At 43.8% G+C, this 26,346-nt stretch overlaps 1 protein-coding gene across 7 annotated transcripts in view; it reads left to right on the top strand.

The window, feature by feature from the left end:
* The window catches only part of PRKAG2 (protein kinase AMP-activated non-catalytic subunit gamma 2), a 368,891-nt gene that overhangs the window by 93,132 nt on the left and 249,413 nt on the right, over nt 1-26,346 (top strand). For all 7 annotated transcript variants that reach the window (XR_003899816.1, XR_003899815.1, XR_003899817.1 and 4 more), the window contains exon 2: nt 11,605-11,676. Coding sequence is in view for 4 of the 7 variants with exons in the window: in XM_029911642.1 (XP_029767502.1) it covers nt 11,605-11,676 (72 nt within the window). In the remaining 3 variants the exon portion in view is untranslated. The remainder of the gene's footprint in view (nt 1-11,604; nt 11,677-26,346) is intronic.

Genomic DNA, 26,346 nt, shown 5'->3' with positions numbered 1-26,346 from the left:
GGGGGGGGGGGGGGGGGGGGGGGAGAGCCCAGGGTTGGGGCGGCAGGAGGTGCGGGTGTGGGGAGAGCCCAGGGCTGGGGCAGCAGGGGAGTGCAGGTGGGGGGCCAGAGCTGGGGCGGCAGGGGAGAGTCCAGGGCTGGGGCAACACAGGGGTGAGGGGGGAGCCCAGGGCTGGGGGCAGGGGCGGCAAAAAACCTAGAGCTGGCTCTGTCCCTACCATTCACAGCAAGCTGCAGGTTTCAGTTCCATACTCCTTCCCCCTCCCTTTCCTGTTACTAGTGGCCGAGGGAATGCTGGGAAATGTAGTTCTTTCCCTCCTCCGGGGCTGGCTCTATAGGCAGGGAGCTAACCAAGGAACTACAGCTCCCAGGGCCCTCTGTTGGTTCTCAGCTCCCATGCTGAATTCTTGCACCCCTGCAAATGTGCTGCCCCAAGCAACTGCTTGCTTTGCTGGTGCCGAAAGCCGGCCCTGCTTTAAAGACCTGAAAATCAAAAAGGAATTCTACAAAAAGAGGAAACATGGACAAATTGCTGCACATGAGTACAAAATCAAAGCATGTAGGGACGAAATCAAAACGCTAGGGCGCAAAATGAGTTACATCTAACAAGGGACATAACACAACAAGAAGAGGTTCTATACATGTACTTGGAGCAAGAGAAAGACAAAGGAAAGTGTGAATTACACTACCTAGCAGGAAAGGGAAGTTAATAATTGATGACATCAAGAAGACTGAGGTGTGTAATGCCTATATTGCTTCAGTCTTCACTAAAAAGGTTAATTATGACCAGATACTCAACACAATTAATGTTAACAACAAGTGGGGGAAGCACAAGCCAGAATAGAGAGAGAACAGATTAAACAATATTTAGATGTATTCAAGTCTGCAAGATCTGACAAAATTCTGTCTAGAATATAGAAGGGATTAGCTGAAGCAATCTCAGAATCATTGGCCTTTATCTTTGAGAACTCATGGAGGGTGGGTGAGGTTGCGGTGGACTGGAGAAGAGTGTACACAGATCCTGTATTTTAAAAGGGTAACAAAGAGGACCCGTAGAATTACACACCAGTCAGCCTGACTTAGATACCTGGAAAGGTACTAGAACAAATCATTAAACAATCAATTTGTAAGCCTCCACAGGATAATAAGATAACTAATAGTCAACATGGATTGTCAAGAGCAAATCATGCCACATAAACCCAAATTTCCTTCTTTGACAAGGTTACCGACCTAGTGGATGGGGGGAAGCAGTAGCTGCGATTTATCTTGATTTTAGTAAAGCTTTGAGACAGTGCCACAGGGCATTGTCATATGCAAACTAGGGAAATGTGGCCTAGATGAAATTACTATAATGTGGTTAGTTATAGTTATCAATGATTCACTGGCACACTAGGAGGACATATCTAGTGGGATCCTGTGGGGGTCAGTCCTCAGTCCGATAGTGTTCGGTATTATTAATAATGACTTGGATAATGGACTTGAGAGTATACTTGTACAATTTGTGGATGACACCAAGCTGGGAGAGGTTGCAAACACTTTGGAGGACAGGATTAGAATTAAAAAGGACCTTGATAAACTGGAGAATTTGTGTGAAAGCAACAAGATGAAATTCAGTAAAGACAAGGACAAAGTACTAACCGTAGGAAGCAAAAATCAAATGGACAGCTGCAAAATGTGGAGAAACTCGGTAGGCAGTAGACTGCTGAAAAGGATCTGTGGGTTACAGTTGACCCAAAATTGAATATGAGCCAACAATTTGATGCAGTTGTGAAAAAGGCTGATATCATTCTAGGGTGTATTAATAGGAGTGTTGTATGTAAGACACAAGAGGCAATTGTTCTGCTTTACTCAGCACTGGTGAGGCCTCAGATGGACTGGTGTGTCCCATTTGGGTGTTACACTTTAATACAGATATGGACAAATTGAAGAAAATCTGGAGGAGAGAACCTGACCTATGAGGAAAGTTTAAAAAAATTGAGTATGTTTAGTTTGGAGAAAAGAACACTGAAGGGGGACCTGATAATCTTCATATATGGTAAGGGCTGTTATAAAGAGGATGGCAATCAATTGTTCTCTTTGTTCACTGAGTGGATGTTTTCAGAGAACTATCCACAACCAATTTGTGGTTTGTGCCCTGCTTCTTGACAGTCTGCCCTGAGTTTGGCACTCACGCTCATGAGCTATTGCAGACAGGTTGACAAAAGTATCTTGTCTTGTAATAGTTAGCATATGCTTATTCATAATGCATTGCAGAGACAGTGGTTGTTGTATCCAGTCACCTTAAGGTAGAAGGTACTCCAGGGACATTGTTCCCTTAAAATCCAGGCTTGATCGGTATCCTCAACACAGAATGGACTGATGCTGGCTCTCTTCACCTAACACTCTTGAGAGCATGGGTGGTGGGTGAACCCCTGGCTTGGGGACACTAGCCCCCCAGCCCTGCCCTTTCCGTCCCATGCCCTGCCCGTTCCGCGCCCACTGGAACCCAGCTCCCACTGTGGCCGCTGGCACCTGACCAGTGCCCCCAGCCCTCCTCCCCCCCACTGTGGCAGTGCGGCCTGATGCCTGGCCGGCCAGCCCCCCTGCCCTGAAGGCACACTCCCCCTCCCCCCGGCCGAGCAGCCAGCCCCAGCGCTGGGCGGGTGGGCAGGCAACGCGGCTGGAGCGCCTCCATCCCCGGGCAGGCGGCACGGCCGGAGTGGCCTCGGCCCCAGTGCGGGGCAGGCGGAGCGGCCCTGGCCCCAGCACTGGGAGGATAAGTGGTGTGGTGTGGCGTGGCCCTGGGGGCACACCGCAGCCCCCAGCCTGACTGCTCCAGGGAAGAGCATGGGCGGGGGGACGTCAGGCTGTTTGTGAAGGCAACGCCTTCCCGTATCTACGATACCCGACGCCCATGCTTGAGAGGATTTTCTGTCTAGGTCTTGTGCTCCAAACACTACAGACTCAGGAGACTCTTGAGGGGATTTTCTGTGTTGCGCAGTTCGAGATGGCAAACAATCAGGCACAATATTCTGCTTCTGACCTTATAAAAATGATTTGTAACTCTGAAAGCGAGTCATCATGTGATGACAACGTATTGGATGATAATGACTTTGTGCCAGATCATATTGAGAGTTGCTCTGAGAAGGAAGACTGTGTTTCCGCTGATTTTTTCAAGTTCGTCTTCAGACAATGAGGAGCTTCTGTTCAGCACTGGCATAAGATTGGAAGAAATGTAGTTGGGGATCATTTCTTCACCGGTCCTCAGCTTGCTGAAGACCTGCTCAATGAAAATTTGACCTATGTTGGAACAATCCAATGAAACAAGCCAGATATACCCAGTGAGATGCACTCACATCTCAGGAGAGAAAAATTGTCATCAGTGTTTGGGTTTGCTGTGCCAATCACTCTGATTTCTCTTATATTCCAAAGGAGGGCAAGTCAGTAATAATTTTATCGATCATGCATCATGACAAGGTTGTAGAATGAGATAAAAAGAAACCGTACATAACTCTCTACTACAATGATACTAAAAGTGGTGTTGATAACATGGACCATCTAACAAGAATGTGCTCCTGGAAGGTGCAAAATAAATAGTGGTTCTTTGCTTCAACATGCTTGATGTTGCTGGAATTGCAAGTTTTGTCATTTGGGTCAGCAACAATCCCGCTTGGCACAACACTCAACCAAGACAAAGAGGGCACTTGTTCCTTGTCAATCTGGGAGAGTGCCTTGTAGATGTACATATAACGAGAAGAATCCTTGCTTACCTGTCATCTCACCATGCCCATCAAAAGAGCAGTCTTGTCCCTTGGCTACCATCAAAAAATAGATACCTCCGAAGCATGTAGGAAACTCGGCAGGGGACACTGCTACATTTGCCCAAGGTCAGCTGACCAGAAGACCCACAAGCAGTGTGGAGAAAGCAGTGAATTTGTATGCGATAACCATTTTATTCACTCCACATTGATGCTGGTGTGTGAAAATCGCTCACACTAAATTAAAATACTGCTAGTTCTTTCAATTTGCTAGTTGAATTAATTTTTTTCACCTAAAACATTAAAGAATTGTTCTTCGTTTCAGAATGCATTTTGGGAACAAAAGTCTCTCTCAAAACAGTTACTGTAACTTTTTTCATGACACTGGATTTTAAATAATTTTTTTGGTCCTAAAACGTTTAAAAATTGTTCTTGGTATCTGAGTGCATTTGGGGTACAAACTTCCCCATGACACAATTAATGTCACTTTTTTCTCGTTACTGGATAAAGGTAAAATTTGCAATTTTCATCAGTCCCTGCTGTTGGAGGAAGGCTTTTGCATACTATGCTCACTCAGTAATTGATTGATGTTTCTTTTTTATTAAATAATATATATCTCCTCATTCATCCCATATTTCCCTCCCTGGTGAGACACTGCTATTGGACATCCCAGTGTAATGGATCCATGGACTTTCCTGCAAAGAAAAATAAGAAAATTTATCTGAACTTACCCAAACATTTTCTTGCTTCTAGTGGGAAAGTCCTTATATCCAACCCGTCTGGCATAAGGATTATAGTTCTGAGGGAGTGTTAAACTGTCACACTCCTCCATGTTTTTCATGGGCATGATTTTATATATAACTTCTCTGGTAGTTGGGGTGAAATTTGAAGTTGCTTTGTTGTAGGAAGTGTTTATAGGAAATTCTTTTTCTATTAACAAGTGAATTGATGTTTAAAGGAATGAGCTCTTCAGAGCAGCATCAGAAGTATCTGTAGATGGCAAAGGCTGGCAACTCCCAGCCTGCCATGATTGACAGGTCTCATTTCTGCCTCCAGGAAGCTGCAAGCAGGAGTAAGACCCATTGTAGTGGATCTTCAGACTTACCTGAAATTTTCCTTTTGTCTAGAGGTAAAGTTCAGATAAATTTTCCTACTTTCTACCTCCAGAGTGCCTTTTGCCATAATACGAAATTCACCATAAAAATTAAATTATGTTAACAGTGACTACAACAGTGTTAAGGCAGAATAACTTTTCATGTTAATGGAATGTGTGATGGTCAAGTATGCAGATCTAATTTTGATATAATTTATATAAAAAAGCATATAAATGATGGCATAGAGAGTACATTTACAAAGTTTGCAGAGCATACCAAGCTGGGCGGGTTTGCAAGTGCTTTGGAGGATAGGGTTAAAATTGAAAATGCTCTGGACAAACTGGAGAAATGGTCTGAAGTAAATAGAAGGACATTAATTAAGGCAAATGCAAAGTACTCCACTTAGGAAGGAACAATCAATTGTACACATACAAAATGGGAAATGTACTGCAGAAAGGGATCTGGAGGTTATAGTGGATCACAAGCTAAATGTGAGTCAACAATGTAATATTATTGCAAAAGAAGCAAACATCATTCTGGGATGTATTAGCAGGAGTGTTGTAAGGAAGACAAGAAGTAATTCTTCCACTCTACTCCGCCCTGTTAAAGCCTCAGCTGGAGTATTGTGTCCAGTTCTGGGAGCCACATTTCAGGAAAGATGTTGACAAACTGGAGAAAGTCCAGAGGAGAGCAACAAAAATGATTAAAGGTCTAGAAAACATGACTATGAGGAAAGATTGAAAAAATTGGGTTTGTTTAGTCTGGAGAAGACAGAGAGGGCACATGAGAACAGTTTTCAAATACATAAAAGGTCATTACAAGGAGGAGGGTGAAAATTTGTTCTCGTTAACCTCTCGTTAAGACAAGAAGCAATGGGCTTTAATTGCAGCATAGGAGGTTTAGGTTGGACATTAGGAAAATTTCCCTGTCAGGGTAGTTAAGCACTGGAACAAATTGCCTAGGGAGGTTGTGGAATCTCCATCATTGGAGGTTTTAAGAACAGATTAGACAAACACCTGTTGAGAATGGTCTAGTTATTATGTAGTCCTGTCTTGAGTGCAGGGACTGAACTAATGATATATTGAGGTCCCTTCCAGTCCTACACTTCTGTGATTCTATATGAGAAATAGGTTAAGGTTTTGTGTGAGATTGCTAGTTTGAAATAGAAGTACTGTATGTATTGCTTTTGGGTATCTGTTAGAGATAAAATTGAAAGTCTTATTGAGTGGTGGAGTGTGTTATCAACAGCATGTGGGCAATGGGAAGGTTGAAAGGAATGCACTTTTTCATACTTTTTAGGTTTTAAGTGGATGGAGTGTGTCCTCATGCAGCCTTATCTGTCACTAAATGTCGTTTTTGTTTGCTAATTGAAATAAGAATGTATTTTCCTCTCCCATTCAGGGCTTGTCTACAGTGGCATGTTTCTGCGCAGTAAAGCAGCTTTTTGCGCTCAAACTGCAGACGTGTACACATTGCCGAGCCACTTAGTGCGCAGAAACTCCTCAGTTGCAGCGCGGCAAAAAACCCACCTCGTCGAGATTTGTAAGGCTGTTTGCGCAGCGGCTCCAGCGCTCTATTGCCAGTGTAGACACTTGATTGCTTTCTGCGCTGTAATTGGCCTCCGGAGCTGTCCCATAATGCCTCAAGTGACCACTCTGCTCATTGTTTTGTACTCGGCTGCCCTGGAGACATGCGCCCCTCCCCTTTCAAAGCACCGTTTCTGACAGACATTGTGTGCTGTGCTGATCTGCTCTGGGACACAAAACAAACCATTAATGTGGAATGCTGGTGCTGTTGAACACAGAGGCGTGTGTGTGTGTGTGTGTGTGTGTGTGTGAGAGAGAGAGAGAGAGAGAGAGAAAGAGAGAGATTGCTGTGCAGAGAGCCCAGGGAGGGAGGCGGGGGCTGATGTTGGGGTTTCCCCTTCCCCCTGCCTCAGGACTGGTTGCTTCCTGATGCTGTCTGAACTTACAAGACATGCTGACACACTCTCTGTCCCGCAAAACACACACTCTCCTCCCCCCCTCCATACACTCGCTCACACTTCCTGACACACACACTTCAGTTGAAAAGCAGCTGGCAATATAGCAGGATGCCCATGGAACAAAGGGATTGGGAAACCTGCATCATGTGACGTTGCTAATGTGGATGCGCTCCAGTGTCATAAAGAGCACAGTGTGGACAGCGGTTTAATTCCAGAGTTTTAATAAAAGTGGTATAACTTGTGGCACAGAAACTTGCCAGTGTAGACATGTCCTCAGTGTTTTGTTCTTGGCAAGCCCAGTGGTTTTGATTGTCATGTTCACCATTAACTGCACATTCAGCATGGTTGGGGGAGAGTCTGTATGCCGGGGGAAGTGTGTGGACACAATTTGGTGGCTGCAGGGATGGCAATGAAAAGATGGTTGCTGTTTAAGATGGTGTAAAATTCCCCTTTGGAGAACACTGTGACTTTTCCCGCTTCTGTTAAAACAAAAAAACCCAAAACAAACAAAACCAAAAAACTTTCTCTTGGCTACCACAAGGGTGATGGATCTTTTTGGTAAATGCAGAGGTTGGCACTGGATGCTATTGCATAACAGTGCAAGAGAATTTTGTTGTTATTTTTAAAGTTTGAGGCTGTAATTGTTTAGATTTGGTAACTGAAATTCTGCTCTTGCAGATAGGGCTGTACCATCCCTTTTGCAATTTTAAGATTTGTAGTCTAAGCTTAAGGCAAAGGACTGGAGTTCAGGAGATCTGCGTTCCATTCTCCGCTCTGCCACAGGCTTCCTGGGTGTCTGGGCAAGTCATTTAGGCCTCAAATTTCCAAAAGTGGCCATTAATACAGGTGCCACTGTATTTAGGTAGCAAACGTACGAGGCCTATGGCCTGGTTTTTAGTTTCAACCCCCAGCTCTGCCTCCAGAAACCCCACAGTCTCCTATGCCCATGGCTCATTGCTAAGGCTGTGAGTCTGTCAGGGAAGTCACGGTTTCTGTGACTTCCGTGACTTCTGCAGCAGCAGTTTGGGTGTGTGTGTGTGGGGGAGCCGAGTAGGGAGCCCCTGCCAGCCCTGCCAACCCCCTCCCCCAGCACCAGTGGGGGTCCTGGGTCACCTCCCCCAGCATCTGGGCCACCTACCCCAGCACCTGCGGCGCCCCTGGCCCAAGTTTTAGTCACAGGTATTTTTAGCAAAAGTCCTGGACAGGTCACGGGCTGTGAATTTTTGTTTACTGCCCGTGACATGTCCATGACTTTTACAGTAACTCCTCATTTAAAGTCCTCCCGGTTAACGTTGTTTTGTTGTTACTATCAATTAGGGAACATGCTCGTTTAAAGTTGCACAATGCTCCCTTATAACATTGTTTGGCAGCCACCTGCTTTGTCCACTGCTTGCAGAAAGAGCAGCCTGTTGGAGCTAGCTGGTGGGCGCTTGGAACCAGGGTGGACCGGCAGACCCCCCATCAGCTCCCTTGAGTTCCCTGTGCGGCAGCTGCCCAGCAGGCTACTAGTTGCCGGCAGTTCAGCTGTCCCTTCCCGCACTGCCATGTGCTGCTCCTGCCCTCTGCCTTGGAGCTGCTCCCGGGAGCCTCCTGCTTGCTGTGCGGGGCGGGGGGGGAGAGGGGAAGGAAAGGGGGAGCTAATGACAGGGTGTCCCCCTCACCCCTCTGCTCCTTTACGCCATTGGGCCATCTCCACAGAATAGGGGGTGGGGCACGACAGGGCTCAGGACGGAGGGAACTTGCTGGCAGCAGCTGCTGTCCCAACTTGTGGATCTACTTAAAAAGGCAATGTACTTAGAGTGGGGTCAGTGTACTTAAAGGGGCAATTCATGTCTGTCTCTCTCTCTCTCTCAATCTCTCACACACACTCTGTGTCTCTGTCTCTCTCTGCCATGCTGTCTCCCCTCCCTCCATTTGTACTACTTTGTAGGGTATGAGGCTACATTAACAACAATGTGTTAACAGTTGAGGGCACAGCCGAGTGATAGTTCATCATTTACCAGTAAGGCATTCCCTGGGAAATATCCCACCCTCTTCCACCCTCTGACTCTACCACCTCAACCAAGCTTCACAATCATCATTGCTGTGTACAGTATTAAATTGTTTAAAACTTATACTGTGTGTGTGTGTGTGTGTGTGTGTGTATGTATATATATGTGTATATATATATATATATATATATATATATATATATATATATATATGTCTTTTGTCTGGTGTAAAAAATTTCCCTGGAACCTAACCCCCCATATTTACATTAATTCTTATGGGGAAATTGGATTCACTTAACATCGTTTCACTTAAAGTAGCATTTTTCAGGATCATACCTACAATGTTAAGCGAGGAGTTACTGTACTAAAAATATCCATGACTAAAACGTAGCCTTAATCATTGCACCTCGAAAGGAGCTTTCACAGACTTGGGTATGTACAGGATGGACAATTGCATGATGTGGGACCTCTTCCTATGCTATGCATGCCCACCCAGATTTACTAGTTTTGAGTCCCCTTTTCCGATGGAAGCAGAGGGGACAATGTGTCCCACTGACATGAGAGGAAGCCCGGCACATGGAATAAATGTACAACGAGCTACGAAGTGTATTCTTTAGTTCATATTAAGGGCCACATGCTAGCAAAGTTCCATGAAAATTTGAAATAATATTTAGTGTAGAGTTGCTGCATGCATACATGACATTGCACTATTGCCTGGATTTGGATGGTACAGGTAATTATTAAATAGTTGGAACTGAATCACCAGTATCTCATTGAACAAATAGATAATATTGAAGGGGTTTCATTTCTTGGCACATTCGCTGTTGGGGTTGCATTTCATTACACAAATATTGAATGTGTAAAGAAATGCAACCCCAATTGGGGTTTGAATGCAGAATCCTCTAAATGCAATGCAAGCACTTTATCCACTAGGCTACAATAATTGTCCTATAGGAAAAACGGGCAGTTCTGCTGTTAAACCAGCCAGAGGAACGGGGGTGGGGAGAATTTTGAGATGGAGAGGTTGAGGCCAAAATGTCCAGACTTGTTGTTAGTTATATAACTGGAATATTATAAAGGCACAATCCTTAAGAGTGTCTGAAGTTTGTGCTTAAAAAATCATGTTTTGCATTTAGGATGATTATGCAATCTGGGATGAGACCAATTTTTGCTCTGCCATCTGCTCATTTTGCCACACACTTTCATTGTAAAAAAAAAAAAAAAAAAACCCAACTCCCCTCCCCCCAAAAAACACCATCTCCAAAAACAAAAAAGAGAGAACAAAGTTAATTTTTAATGAACAACTGTTCAATCACAAGTTGTTTTTATGAACTGTGCAAAACAAAGATTATGCTGTTGGATGAGGTACAAATGTAAGTGTTTCTGATAAAGAGGGATTGAATCGAGGTTCTCTGATGGCACTTCCAAAAAGGGTGCCAATTTTGGTGGTGGCTCTTGTGATTTAGACACTTCTACATAAGGAACCAGATGAAGACCCACCAAACAGCCATTAGCTGATAACTTTTAGCCACGACTAAAATGGCCTGCATTTGAACTGACACCCAAGAGGGCAGAGGGGTATGTGTGTGTGTGTGTGTGTATGTGTGTTCTACATCAGGAAAAATATTTATTCAGCCTTGGATCCAAAGCTCAAACTGCAGTTAGGTATCTCATTACAGAACTTCTGTTCACAAAGTTGAATAACTGAGAGGTATATAGTGTGAGTTGTGCATTACCCACCTCTCTGATCAGATGGATGGTAAACTTGAGCCTTACAGAAAACATTTAATTATTAATTTTAAAAAACCTGTGTTACTCTAAATGATGAGACTGGAAAGTGATCTAAATAGAACAGGCAGCGGGGGGTGGAATATAATTGCAGTTTGTTTTCATTAATTAAGGATGACCGTGCATACTTGTCTCATGGTTCCACTTCACTTGATCAATCGTGTGCTCCTCTCTAATTTGTGAAAGTACATAGGTTATTTTCCCAACTCCACGCTGTGTCTGTCTTCTCTCTCCTAGACGTATGTTACATATTTTCAGATTATCTATGTTTTCTCTTGTTAATTGCTTTAAATAGTGCATAAAAATAATAACGATGTCACTGCTAGAGGCAAGATATTTGTGTTGGTGAACAAGTGTGTATATCCCAAATATCATCTATGAATTTCAGTGGAATCTCGATACCTAACTCCATTAGTCTCCTTTGAAAGTCCTAGCATAAGGCCCTAGGTTCTGAGTCTCAGGGCTAGTCTACACTACCCGCCCGGATCTGCGGGTAGAAATCGATCTCTCGGGGATCGATTTATCGTGTCTCATCTAGACGGATAAATCGATCCCTGAATTGACGCGCGTACTCCCACCTCGTCAGGAGGAGTAAGCGCCGTCAACGGGGGAGCCGCGGCGGTTGATTTGCCGCTGTCCTCACAGCGGGGTAAGTCGAAAAGGATATGTCGAATTCAGCTACGCTATTCACGTAGCTGAATTTGCATATCTTAAGTCGATCCCCCCCCCCCCCAGTGTAGACCTAGCCTCAGGGGATGAGGCCTAGGCCCCTGCAAAGCATTCCGTATTTCCACCTTATTCAAGCAAATCTCCCTTTGACTTCAGAGCCAGGGAGTGCTGAAGCGGGCCCTTATTTTTCAGCAGTTATTAAAGCTTACTTGTGAAGTAGTACGTGGTATGCCGGTGTATGTTTCAGGAATAAAACTGTGGACTAGAACAATAGGAATACCTAAAGCAAAGCAGGAGAAAGGTATTAATGTAAGGCATTAATTTTCCTTTTCTCCTCTTTAGGATCTTAGCTCATTTGCCATGCCATTCCTGGATGGAGATGTGGAGAGCGCAGACAAAAGTGCTTCTCGAAAGGTAGGATGTTTCAAAGGTTTCATCCTCCTTGTAATTTCATAGTGCTTGTGGTAGTATAAACACGTTTTATTTTACTTAGGTTTGCAGAGGCTGGGAGTCTTGGGCCCAGAATCTCCCTTGCTGTAAGTCCCCAGTGTCCATGGAATTAGACCAGGGATAAAGGGAGCCACTGCTGGGTTGCCCTGCACCACTGTTGTACTAATGTGATACTTCCTTTGAAGAAAGAAAAACAGTCCCTACTACAGCACTGTTGCTATAAACACTGCAAATTAAATTTAACTTAATACAGTAACACTCCTCACTGAATTACAACAGTTATCCCTAGGAATATGGTTAGCTACTGTGATTCACTGAGAGGCGTTGCTGTGTGGTGTTGTACAGTAAACAAACAGATATCTTTGGGTGTCAGTCTGTTCCCTATGAATAGCTTCCTGACCTCTGGCCAATGAGTCCTTTTAACTTGTTATGGTCTTTTTGATCTGTTTATTCCCAGTATTGGCAAAATAAGCTGTAAAATTTAACGGGAGCCAAGGAGGTAGGAGCTTCCTACTTAATAGCTCAGGCATTCTCCCTTAATCCCCCTGGAGGTATCTTATCGGAATCCACTCCCTTGCCTTCCTGCTTGTTTTTTCAGAAGCCTGCTGTTAAACTAAACCAAACATATTAATTTGGCAAACATCCCTTGCCAACAGTCAGACAAATACATAGAAAGATAGTATTCAAAACTTGTTATAGAGCAGCTCCACGTCCTTTAGAGTGGCACCAGTTGTGATGGGGTCTCCTGGCTCTCAAAGTCCTGGCAGTAGGTCCGGTGTGTGTGTGTGTGTGTGTGTGTGTGGCCATGCTATCTAGTCTGGAGAATGAAGAGTAAACCTCCCCGAAAAAGTGTCAATTCAGCCTATATCTGCAAAACGGCCTATTCTGACTCACAATAACACTTAAGCAAAGAATATTAACTCTATGGTTAAATGAGACCTCTTGCAGTCTATCACAGTGTCTCTATTTTGTGGCTCAAGGCAGGGGAAATGACAAATATTGTCCTAGTGACGTTAATATGTATCCAGAAGTGACACTTAAATAAATTGGCTTTTGTCAGCAATTTTTTCCTCTATTATTTTGCACCTCAGGGTAAAGGATAATCATGTTAGAAGCTGGTCCACTCCATCAGCAGTTCAGCATCCTAATGTCACTGGCCTTGTTCTTTTCGGTGTTGGAACTTCTAAGACTGTGATGCAGGAGTGAGAGATGGATGGAAGAGAACCCATGTAGACACTGGATGGGGAAAAAATGTACAAAGTCACTGAAAGAGAGATATATTTGGTGGATTAGCATAAATTGAATAGTGTGATATCTTTGCGCTGAATTTTTATGATGGTGAAAGGCAGTAATTTCTGGCTAAAAATTGCGTTCTCCATCTAGAGTCTCCTATTTTCTCTTGATGATGGGAAAACTATATGAGGGTCAATCCTGAAAAAAATGTACCAGATTTTCTCTTGTGGTCTTACTCGTTCCCAAGGCTGTGTGATGCCTCTTTGAAGTCCTCCTTTGACATTTTGGAGGTGCCTGAATTTTTCCTTCCAGTTTTGTGATGTCATTCTGGCCAGTGACCTTCTTGGGAAGAGCTGGAACAATGTTTCCCAGCAGCCATGTCTTCTTTCTGCAGCTCCAGTAAAGATATTTTATAAACACTTGGGCCCAGCTCTGCTCTGCTGTCACTCAGCCTGCAGAACTGCCATTGACTTCAAATTCTGTGCATGGAACAGCTGTAGGATTGGGCCTCAAAGAGGTATGAAATTGCTTTTATAAACTGGATGATTTTTTGATTGAAATCTAGCACCTTCAGTGCTTCCTAATATTAGACTTCAAGCTGTGTTCAACCTGTGCTCCAAAATGGAATGAGATCAACTGACTATGCCCAGTCTCCGATGGGAAATAAACCATATGTTAAAATCCATTACATGCATCTCATCCTACCCATTACCATGCACTTCATGAGCAGATCTCTCCCATAACTGAATTAGTCCTAGCATCAGTCAGTAGTATGTTATATAATTCTAAATAAAAATGTAAATCAGCCTTTGCTGAAGATAAGCAAACAAACAATTCAAATTAGTATTTACTTCAGGTAAGTGGTTCTCCCTTGTCCAAGGTTGAAGTCACAGTCTGATCCATCTGACTTGCACATGCAAAAAGAGGTGACTCCTTTATATATAGCATCTGCATTTCCCATGTCCCAGTCATTTTGGAGACTTGCAGTAAATCAGAGATGTCTATCTTTTCATACTTAAATCCCTTTACAGCCTAGGTTATAGAGTGAGTTAAAGGTGAGTAGTCCACAAGATCTCACTATCATCTGCTTTTAAAGTTTTTCATTAAATTTGACTGTTCTTTTTTGTGAAAGGGTGCAAAGGCACTTTTAGAAAATGTATTTGTAAGTGTTCCCTGTAGTGCTCATCACTATAATATCTGAGCAGCTCACAATCATTAATGAATGCATCATCCTAACATCCCTTTCAGGCAGGGAAGTATTATCCTTATTGTACAAATAGTGAACTGAAGGACTGAAAATGCTTTGCCCAAGATCACACAAGAAGTCTGTGGCAGAGCTAGGAATAGAACGCAGATATCCTGAGTCCCTTCCAGTGCCGCAATTGCTTAAACTTAATAATAATAATAATAATAATTAATAAGCTATAACCATCCTTCCTCTCCTCACTGTCTCGTGCCATGTGAACAAGGAGTTAATCTCAGCTCAGCTTTCTCCTTCACTGCTCAGGGCAGGGACTACAGTTTGACTGCTTGGAAACCCTTCTCATGTAAGCTTCTGGTGTGACATGCTACCGAAGCAGCACTTGTTGATAAGGTGAATGTTCTCCCTCGTCTATAGATAGGGGAAAGTACATCAGTATTCATGCTGTTAGACCCTTATGGAGAACTTGGTACTGTTGATCTCCAAATACGCCTATCCAGGAGTTCCCTGAAATAATGTAAGTCCTCCTTTCTGATGGAACTCAGGAGCATCGATAAGACGATTAGTTCCCCCCCACCTCCAGAAATCTTATGTATGGAGTCCCACAAAGCTCAGTCCTGATGTATTCAACATCTATATGAAATAGCTGGGGAGACTGAGAGACAACATGGACTGAAGCCTCAGCAGTATACTCTGATATATAGAATCATAGAATTGTAGGACTGGAAGGGACCTTGAGAGGTCATCTAGTCCAGTCCCCTGCACCTAGATCATGCCTAACGGGTGTTTGGAGATTTTTAAGAGCAAGTTAGACAATTTATTCCAGTGCTTAACTACCCTGACAGTTAGGAAATTTTTCCTAATGTCCAACCTATACCGCCTTTGCTGCAATTTAAGCCCATTGCTTCTTGTCCTTGTCCTATCCTCAGAGATTAACAAGAACAATTTACCTTCCTTCTCCTAATAACAACCTTCCTCTGTCCTGAGCCCTGTGGTGTCCCCTCCAGCTCTGTGGAGATGAGGTACAGGAGCGGGGGCGTAGGAGCGGAGTGAGGGGGACACCCTGACATTAGCACCCCTCCTCCCCCTCTTGCACAGCAAGCAGGAGGCTCCCGGGAGCAGCTCCAAGGCAGAGGGCAGGAGCAGCACATGGCAGTGGGGGAGGGACAGCTGAACTGCCTGGCAATTGCTAGCCTGCTGGGCAGGTGCTGCACAGGGAACTTAGGGGAGCGGAGAGCTGATAGGGGAGCTGCCGACTCACCCTGCTTCCAAGCCCCCACCAGGTAGCTCCAATGGGCTGCTCTTTCTGCAAGCAGTGGACAAAGCAGGCAGGTGCCAAACAACATTATCAGGGAGCATTGCGCAACTTTAAACGAGCATGTTCTCTAAGTGATCAGCAACGTAACAAGAAACAACGTTAACCAGGACGAGTTTAAGTGAGGAGTTACTGTATAAAACTACAGTCCAGGCCCTGAGGAGTTTATAATCAAAGATGACAAGCAACCTATGGAGGGTGTAGGGAGAGAAATACAATCAGATTTACACAATTGTTATACATACATATTCATTTTTACATGAATATAAACACTCAGCTATCTCTGACTCCGCCATAACCTATCTTTTCATTTAGGCTTCATGGAAGAAGTGGGTCTTGATGGGAGGTCCTATAGTTTTGACAGAACAGAACTATTTATATTAATTCTAACTGTAGCACTATGTAATGGACTTGACCATTTCCCTTCTACAGAAAAGAAGGATGATCTTGTGGTTAAGGAACTTGACTGGGACTTCCCAGCTCTGTCACAGACTCCTTGTGTGTCCTTGAGAAAGTCACTTTCTCTATGTGCATAAGTTCCGCCCCCCCATCTATATAATGAGAATACTTCCTTTAGTTAGACTGTAAGCCAGTGGTGCCCAAACTTTTCCTGTCGCGCCCCCCCTTACCAGTAATGGAATGTTTCCATGCCCCCCTGGCCTGAGAGCGGAGTCATGGCTGGGCCGCGGCTGGGGCCAGGAGCAGAGCTGAAGCCGGGAGCCGAGAGTGGGGGCCGAGGGCCAGTAGTAGGGACCGGAGTGGAACTGGGGGCAGAGCAGGGCTAGGTGGCACTCCCTCCCTGGCCCCCTGCCCTGTGGGGCTGGCCCATACCCCACTGGAAATTCTTCTGCGCTCCCTAGGGGGGTGTGCCCCACAGTTTGGGGACCACTGCTGTAAGCCCTCTGGGGCAAAGACCATTTTTGTTATCTGTTTGTATAGCACAAAGGGCTTGATCTTTGATCCTGCAGGCACTACCACAATATAAATAAAAACTGTACGTAGTATACTACGTCAACATCTTCAAAGTAGTAACATTTTTTAAAGCTATTGCTAATTTTACAGAAATATTACAATGCAATTCATATGATTAAGCTGACTGAAATTACTGCCACATAGCTTTTTGCTCACAAGTATATCTTCTGAAACAGCCAATTAACATGGGAAGCTGATATTCACAGCATATCCGGAGAATACTGCAAATTTAAATTTGGTTATGGGCCAAAGACATTAACTGGAAGTGAGGGTCAGAGGCACAGTTCTATAAATTTGAGTTCATCATCATGCATAACCACAAAGCTGCAATAACTACAATTTCAGAACACTTGCAAATGGATAATTTCACTAATATCTTACCTAAAAGACAAGTCCATTAAGAATGTAAAATAGCGAAGTGTCAATAATTTTTCGTGTGTCACCTTTATTAGTTTATCCCCCCGAAGGCTCATCTAGCAATATCAAAACAATGATAAAAGATACAGTTTTAAGTGTTTGTTTATAGTACAGGACCTTCCTGTGCTAACGCAGCTACAAAAATTTGGGGGCAAAAAAAATAAAATAAATCAAAGTTTAGACATTTCTTAAGTAACTTATCAATGTATCCTGTTTAAATATTAGTCAGATATGAAAGAAAATTGTTCTGAAATAGTACGCAGAAACAGCAGTATCTTTTATTCACTTTAACACGAGTAAAAGAAATGGTGGTGATCACACAGCTGAATTAGCTGAGCACCAGGGGGAGACACAGAACATTTTAAGTGCATGTTACTGAATGAAAGGAAATTACTGCCCTGAGTTCTTTCATAACAGTACTGCATGCTCACATACATGTCACTCCATCACAGAGGGATAGAAGCCTGTGACCTTTCTTTGGGCAACAGAATAGTACTTCCTTCTTAGAATATCTGAGGCTAACAGCTTAGTAGATTTCCAAAAAGGATGAGTCATTTATATAAAAAAGAACAGCAGCAACAATTTAGCCTTGCTAGTATAAGTCACAAGTCACTATCAATCTTCATGCTTCAAGGCACAAAAGCATCGCAAGCTGGAGTCAGGAAGAAATTTCTCCCATGGTATAGAATTGAATAGTCTGATGCATTTGTGAGGTTCTTATTTCTCCCTCTGAAGCATCCAGCATTGGCTACTGTTTAAGACAGGATACAAGACTAGATGGATCATTTTTCTTGTTCTTTATGTTCCTTGAGGTACACTTTCAAAGTCAAGTAGGAAACTAACTCCCATTTGTGCCTTTGAAAAATCTGTCTCGCTGTGATGTAGATGCAAATGTCACTCTCCAGTTTCTCTCAGTGATAACCCTCTCACATTATTGTATGTTGGTGCAGGAAAACAAGCACAGTGTGAATCAGATAGGTCTATATGCATGTGGTTCATGACACAATGGCTCATTCAATCCAGACTGGATAAGCAGGTATTAAGAGATAAATTATCAAAATAAACAATGGAAACACAATGTAAATTAATACGTACGCAAGTGAGGTCTAATGAAACAAAATGAAAGACTGTCTTAGCCAGTGAGCATGTTAAGTCAAAGATGCCAAGTCCAAACACCTAACTGAAGAAGGGAAACCTTCCTGCACTGCTGAGTTGGGGCAGAGCACATATTCACAGGGTTTTTAAGATCCAAGTTTAAGCTTAATGTCCCTAAAACTTGGATTGAGGCTGCGAGCATTGGCAAGGATGGAGAGAGGAGGCTGTGTGATACATTGCTCACTAATACCTTGCAGACTCTATTCTGCTTTTTGGATGACATGTAAAATGGTCATTAAAGACTCCCTAGCACAGGGGTGGCCAAACTGTGGCTCGCGAGCCATGTGCGGCGCTTTAACAAATGCGGCTCGTGGAACCCCTGCAGTGCTCCCCCATGCTCCATCTCCCAGACTGGGAGGGGGAGCTCGGGATCTCTGCCTTTCAGTGGGCTGGTGGGGCATGGGTTTCTGCCCAGTGGGGAGTGGGATCTCGGGGCTTCAGCCCTGCGGGGTGCTCCTTCTGGGGCTCAGGGCTTCAGCAGGAGCAGGGCTGAAACCCCGAGTCCTGTCAGGCGCCTCCCGCAGGGCTGAAGCCCCAAGCCCTAGCCCCCGCCAGGTGTGCCCTGGCTCTCGAATTTCTGACGATTGTTGTATGTGGCTTGGAGGGCCAGTAAGTTTGGCCACCCCTGTCCTAGCACTTTTCACTGAAGCTGTGTTAACCTGGTCACCTAGCTAAAATTCAGCCCAGGTAACTGCATCCTGCCTAACAAACTTCCCCTTCTAGTTTCATCTGGATATGGTATTCTTCTTCACTTCCTATCCTCACCTGCTGGGTGGGGTTGCTGCGCACTGTCAGGCAGATTTCATGTGCCATCCCAGAGAAGGCCACACTTCAGTGGCAATGTGATTACTCTACTTAATATTGTTTGTAAAGTATGTTGAGTTCTTTCAGCATGAAAAACACTATACAAGATTATCTAGAAACATATAGACATATTTCATCAGACATCCCCTCCAATCTGGTTCCATCCTTCCACTCCACTGAAACTGCTGTCACCAAAGTCTCTAATGATATCTTCCTGAACTCCATCCTCCTCCTTTCTGCTGCTCTTTAAGCTACTTCTCTCTCCCTTCTCCTCAATACCCCATTCTCCCTAGGTTTTCAGGGCAATGTTCTCTTAGACCCCCATTCTCTCTCTGACCACTCTTTTAGTGTCTCTTTTAATGTCTCCCCTTCTCCCTCACTCACCCCTTCACCACAGATGTCCAACACAGCTCTGTTGTTGGTGCTCACATGATCTTCATCTACACCCTATCGCTGGACAACTTTCTCTAGAGACACAGATTAAACTATCATCTCTATGCTGAGGACTCCATACTTCTCCACCCCTGATCTCAGAGCCAAATCCCACACCTTGGCTCCTCTGGATTTCTGATTGGATGATTCACTGACTACTCAAGCATATACAGCCAAGACAAAGTTAATCAATCTGTTCTCCTAAACTAATATCATTTCCCCCATTCTCCGTCACTGCTAACACTACTCAACATCCTCCTCTTCATCTTCATCTTCAATCCTGCCTCTCGGTCCTCTCTCACATCCAAATCTTGTGGCTTTCTTTCCTCTATTTCTTACTGAAAATCTGATTCTTCCATTCTGTCCCAAAAGCTAGGGCGCTTGTCTGGACTTTGGTCTTGAAGACTACAAAGTACTCTTCTGTGGCCTCCTGGATACACATACCACTCCTCTAAAATCTATCCCAAACACTGCTGCTAAAATGATCCCTCTCACGATCCATCTGACCAAGAGTTCAAAGGAATTTGTGTTGCCCAGCACCTCTGAAAATTCAGTCCACTTGATTCAACTTCTGATTATGGATTTAGATGCTTAACTATAGGCACTCAGGTTTGAAAATATTGTCTTATTCCCAGACTAGAAATGGGCTCAAACTAATATCCTGATTTTGGACACTGCTGAATTTAGGGAACATTTTGATCTGAAATTTGTGCCTTGAGCCCATCTCCTATTAAATACTCCTGTATTGCCCTCCCCCTCTTCCCATTCAAAGGGGCTAGGATGTTTATGGAACATTTGGGTTTTGTTATCCTTCTCTTTCAGAGAGTTATTTGACCTTAATTATGCTTCTATACTGAAAAAAATGAAGACAGATTAACAGAAAAGGAATCTCCTTCCACTCTCCTTGATGGGGAGAATAAATGTAATTAGAGAGAATACACTAGCTAGAAGTCTGTACTTATTTCCTGCCCTTCCAGTGAATCTCAATAAGAGGCTCTTTGATAAACTTAATTGGATGATTTCCTCATTCCGGTGGAACAAAAGAGCTCATAGAATCAGAAGAGCTGGCTTGATTAGACCAGAAGATAATGGAGGGTTTGCATTCCCATGCAGCATGTGGTTATGCTCTGCACTATTACTTTCCTTGATTCTGCATGAGTGACAGCAAGGAGATGATAAAGCATCCTACAGAATCAGAGAGATGTCACTTTCCTAAAATAAAATAGGATATGACCAAGTTGGCTGACCCGGTAGCCTAGTGACAGTGCTCTGTGCTTCCATGTGAATGACTTGGGTTATGTTTCTGATCTCAGTTCCCAGAGCCAGCAGGGGTTGGAAGTACTTTAGAGGCTGAGGCCATGCTACACTACAGGTGCTAGTGCGGCAAACCTATAGCACTGCAGCTGTGCCACTGTACACACTTCCTACAATGAAGGAAGAGTTTTATCGATGGCTGTAGTTGATCTACCTCTTCAAGCAGCAGTAGTGAGGTCGATGGAAAAATTCTTTTATTGACCAAGCCATAGCTACACTGGGGGTTAGGTCGGCTTAACTATGGAGCTCACGGGTGTGAATTTTTGGCACTCCTGGGTGATGTAGCTAGGTCAATCTAAATGTTAAGCGTAAACCAGGCCTGGGTATTCAGCACTCACGGAAAAAGAAGTGCCCACTGTTAATACAGAGCCCTTGGGGGCACTCCTTAATGGAGTCTCATCCGTTCTTCTTCAGCTGACGTGATGGGGACTGCAGCACAGGGTATCAATGGGGTGAGAGAAAAATGAGTAAATCCCCTAGCTTCAAAAAGAGATGGACAGGAGAGACAATAAGTGGCAGGCACATTAATTATTAATGACCCTCTATGCCCAGCACACAGAGGGTTGGAGAATGGAAAATCCCCTAGGGAAGGACAGGAAGGGACAAAACATTAGAAATTTCTTTTTAAACGAGATACATTCCCTAGCATGGGAGACCATCACCGGAAAGAGCTGGAGGAGAGAGGATCCTGGACTCCCTGAAGGACACTAAGACCCAAAGCGCTCTCAGGAGGGGTAAGAAAACTGAGGGAGGGTCTTGCATGCAGGGATGGGTGGAAGCACCCACCTGGGTGATGCTCTGGGAAAGGCTTGCTTAAGCTATTAGGGACACTCGAGGGATCAGCACTAGAACTTGGGGCCTAGGGCAGCTGGACTGTGGGATCCCACATCCCAATAAGGGGGTACAAGAGAAAGGTTCTGTTCCCCAGGAGTGTGCCAGAGAGGTCAGGTGAAGACAGTGTCAGGATACTGCCTACACCCACTGGGCTTAAAAGAAACTGGGATCCAAGGGTTGGGTCCAATACAGCAAACTTATGTCTGACCACAGGGGAAGCTTGTCAAGGGCTGTGACTGCTTCGCGCTTCCTACCAGCATCACATCACTCTTGCCTGCATTCGGTTTCAGTTAACTACTCCTCTCTAGGAGATGGTGTTCATAGATTCTAAGGCCAGAAGGGACCACTGTGATCACCTAGTCTGACCCCTGTTTAACACAGGCCAGCGAACTTCCCTGAATTAATTCCTGTTTGAACTAGAGAATATTTTTTAGAAAAAACACTCAGGCTTGATGTTTAAAATTGTAAGTGATGGAGAATCCACTACAGCCCTTGATAAGTTATTCCAATGCTTAATATAACAATTACTGTTAACATTTTGCATCTTATTTATAGTCTGAATTTGTCTAGCTTCAACTTCCAGCCATTGGATCTTGTTATACTTTTGTCTGTTCGGCTGGATTGCTCTTGATTATCAAATTTCGGTTCCCCATTTAGGTACCTAATAGACTGTGGTCAAGTCATCACTTACCCTTCTCTTTTGTTAAACTGAACAGATGGAGCTCCTTGAGTCTTTCACTATAAGGAATGTTTTCCAATCAGTCTCACGGCTCCTCTCTGAACTCTCTCCAATTTATTAACATCTTTCTTGAACTGTGGATACCAGCACTGGACTCAGTATTGAAGCAGCAGTTGCACCAGTGCCAAATACAGAAGTATTGTAACCTCCCTATTCCACATCCAGATTGCCCTGTTTGTATACCCAAGGATAACATTAGCCCTTTGGCCACAGTGTAGCATTGGGAGCTAATGTTCAACTGACTATCCACCATGACTCCCAAGTCCTTTTCAGAGCCACTGCTTGCAAGTATGGAGTCCCCCATACTGTAAGAATGGCCAACATTCTTTGTTCTGAGATGGATGACCTTACATTTGGACATATTAAAATGCCTATTGTTTGCTTATACCCAGCTTTCTAAGCAATTCAGATCGCTCTGTATCAGTGACCTGTCCTCTTCGTTATCTACCACTCCCCCAAACTATGTGCCATTTGCAAATTTTATCAGCAATGATTTTATGTTTTCTTCCAGGTCATTAATAAAAATACTAAATAGCACAATGCTAAGAACCAATCCCTGTGGGACCCCACTGGAAACAAACCTGCTTGATGATGATTCCCCATTTACAATTATATTCTGAAACCTATCAGTTAGCCAGTTTTTAATCAGTTCAATATGTGAAGCATTAATTTTGTTTCATTCTAGTATCATAATCAAAATATTCTGTGGTACCAAGTCAAATGCCTTGTGGAAGTCTAAGAATATTACCTGAACACACACAGCTTTTTCAACCGCCCTTGTAATCTGGTAAAAAATATCAGGTTAGTTTGACAAGATCTATTTTACAATAGACCATGCTGATTGGCATTAATTATATTACCCCCCTTTAATTCTTTATTAATTGAGTCCAGTATCAGCCGTTCCATTATTTTGCCTGGGATCAATGTCAGGCTAATAGGGCTATAATTACCCACGTTATCTTGGTTACCCTTTTAAAATACTGGCACATTAGCTTTCTTGCACTCATCTGGAACTTCCCCAGTGTTCTAAGACTTGGCAAATATCATCATTAATGGTCCAGCAAGCTCCTTGGTCAGCTCTTTTAAAACTCTTGGATGCAAAGTATCCAGACTTTAAGATATAAAAATATACAGCTTTAGTAACTGCTATTTAATATCCTCCTTAGTTACAATTGGAATGGAAAGTACTTCATCATCATCATTTTCCTAAATATAGAACAAATATTTATTGAACATTTCTGCCTTTTCTGCATTATTATAGACAGTTCTACCATTTCCATCTAGTAATGGACCAATACCATTGTTAGGATTCCTTTTGCTCTTAATATACTCAAATCCTCTCTTCTTATCCATAACTCTGCTGGCCATTAATTTTTTCTTGTGTCCTCTTTTGCCTCCCATATTAATTTTCTACAATTCCTAGCTTCTGAGTTATATTCATTACTAAGGATATGATTTAGTCATGACAGTCATGAATTCTGTGACTTTACTGGACCTCCGTGACTTTTCCGGTTTCAACTGTCAGCGGCTGGGGCTTTATCTGTCAGAATATTAATCCATATGAATTCAAGATCATTTGCTTCCAATTTTCCAGTGGAAACAGGAAACGCTATATTGGACAGAATGTCACTCCCCATCCCCTTTTGCCCACTCGATCCTTCCTAAATAGACCATAACCATTATCTCACATTCCAATTGTGTGAATTTTTCCACCAGATTTCAGTAATGCCAACTAGGTCACGTTTATGCTCATAAATGAGCAATTCCAATTCTAACAATAGTGGTTACGTCTTATGTAAAGTCAGCTTAACTTCAGTACCCAAAAAGATAATGGAGCAAATAATTTGCAAACACCTAGAAGATAATAAGGTAATAAGTAAAAGTCAGCATGGATTTGTCAATAACAAATCATCTCAAACCAACTTAATAGCTTTCTTTGACAGGGTAACAAGCCTTGTGGACGGGGGGAAGCAGTAGATGTGATATATCTTGACTTTAGTAAGGCTTTTGATACTGTCTCACGTGACGTTCTCATAAACTAAGGAAACACAACCTAGATGGAGCTACTATACGGTAGGTGCATAACTGGTTGAAAAACCATTCCCAGAGAGTACAGTAACTTCTCACATAAAGTCGTCCCAGTTAGTGTTGTTATGTCGCTGATCTATTAGAGAACATGCTCGTTTAAAGTTGCGCAATGCTCCCTTATAACGTTGTTTGGCAGCCGCCTGCTTTGTCCACTGCTTGCAGGAAGAGCTGCCCATTGGAGCTACCTGGTGGGGGCTTGGAACCAGGGTGGACCGGCAACCCCCCATCAACTCTCCTAAGTTCCTTGTGGACAGCCGCCCAGCAGGCTATCAATTACCGGGCATTCAGGTGTTCCTCCCCACACTGCCATGTGCTGCTCCTGCCCTCTCCTCTGCCTTGGAGCTGCTCCTGGGAGCCTCCTGCTTGCTGTGCAGGGGATGTGGGGAAAGAGGGATGCTGATGTCAGGGTGTCCCCCTCACCCTGCTCCTACCCCTTGTCCCGTATCCCATCTCCACAGAGCAGGGAAGGGACATGACAGGAGACAGGGCTCGGGACAGAGGGAGCTTGCCAGCAGCAGCTGTTGTCTCAACTTGTTGATCTACTTAAAAAGGCAATGTACTTAGAGTGGGGTCAGCATACTTAAAGAGGCAATGCGCTTCTCTCTCACACACACCTACACATATGCACACCTCCCTCCCCCCCAGCACTTTGGAAAGTGGAGGGAGTGGTGCGCTCCAGTGGGATAGTGTGGGTTCATCATCATGTTCAGTTTCCGCAGGGAATGTTTGCAGCCACTGCCACGCCTATATTATGTCTCCTCCCTCCACTCATGCTGCCTTGTAGAGCGTGAGGCTACATGTTAACCCTTGAGGGCTCAGCCGAGTGCTAGTTCATCATTTGGCAGTAAAGCATTCCCTGGGAAATACCCCACCCTCTTCCACCCTCTGACTCCACCATCTCAACCAAGCTTCACAATCATCATCGCTGTGTACAGTATTAAATTGTTTGTTTAAAACTTATACTGTGTATATATATGTGTGTGTGTGTGTGTGTGTGTGTGTATGTATATATGTATATGTACATATGTATAATATATATAGTCTTTCGTCTGGCAAAAAAAATTTCCCTGGAACCTAACCCCCCCCTATTTACATTAATTCTTATGGGGAAATTGGATTCGCTTAACATTGTTTCACTTGAAGTATTATTTTTTTCAGGAACATAACTACAAGGTTAAGCGAGGAGTTATTGTATGGGCTTGTACAGTTGCAACACAATAGGTCCCTGATCAGGTCATAAGTTTACGGTATGATCCTACATTGTGCAGGTGAGAAGATTGAACTGGCACAAAGTATAAATTGATGAGCAGGACAGGAGTTGTGGGGTAGCCCGATCCTATGCTAATCAGAGCGTTGCTATTTGGCTGCTATGTTAGTCCTGGCTACTAAGCAGGCGTAAGTTCTAGAGGCGAACATGTAGCTAAGCACCTTATAAGAGGATCTTGCTTAAGATGGCAGATTTGCATGTTGTCTGCCTAAAACTTTACCCTTTGTTTACCAGGTGCAAGTGAGAGTTAAGGAACAGGCATGCAAGGGGTTTGGAACTCAATACAACTCACCTCAAACAGATGAACCTAGCACTTAAACTCACTTTTGTCCATGTGTGGTGTCTGCTAGCAAATGCAGAGAGCAAGAATCTTGTTGCTCTCTCTTTTCAAGATCAAAATATTTTATTCATAAGAAAATCTCCCCCTCCCCCAACAGTTGTATGGGATTTTTTTTGTCTTATTTTTCCTCTGAGCTTATGCAGTTGGGGTGACATAGATCCCTGTGCTGAGGGCCACACCAGTCCTATTCACCAAATCAGTCCCACTGATCTTTGTGCTGGCCCTTTGAACAGGGGTGAATTTCACCCCAATTATTGTTTTTGGACACTTAGACACGTATGTAATTGCACTGAGACTGTTTGGGAGGGTTGTTCATTTCCTTGTAATGAGATTAATGACTTCACAAGCTATGGCTGCAGTGCAGCTCGGAAGTGCTGATTCCCAGCCAGGTAGACAGACTTGTGGTCATTGCACTACGAGAGGCTCAGGTGGGCTTCGACTCGGGTCACTACCCTGAGCCACTGCCCATGCCGCAGCATCCACACTGCTATTCTTAGCACACTAGCTTGAGCTGAGCTCGTGA

This window comes from Terrapene carolina, unplaced genomic scaffold (genome assembly GCF_002925995.2).
Source record: "Terrapene carolina triunguis isolate 2854851 unplaced genomic scaffold, T_m_triunguis-2.0 Scaffold111, whole genome shotgun sequence".
Lineage (NCBI taxonomy): Eukaryota > Metazoa > Chordata > Testudines > Emydidae > Terrapene > Terrapene triunguis.
Note: the sequence above shows the minus strand (reverse complement) of the source record. Positions and strands in the feature narration are given on the sequence as shown.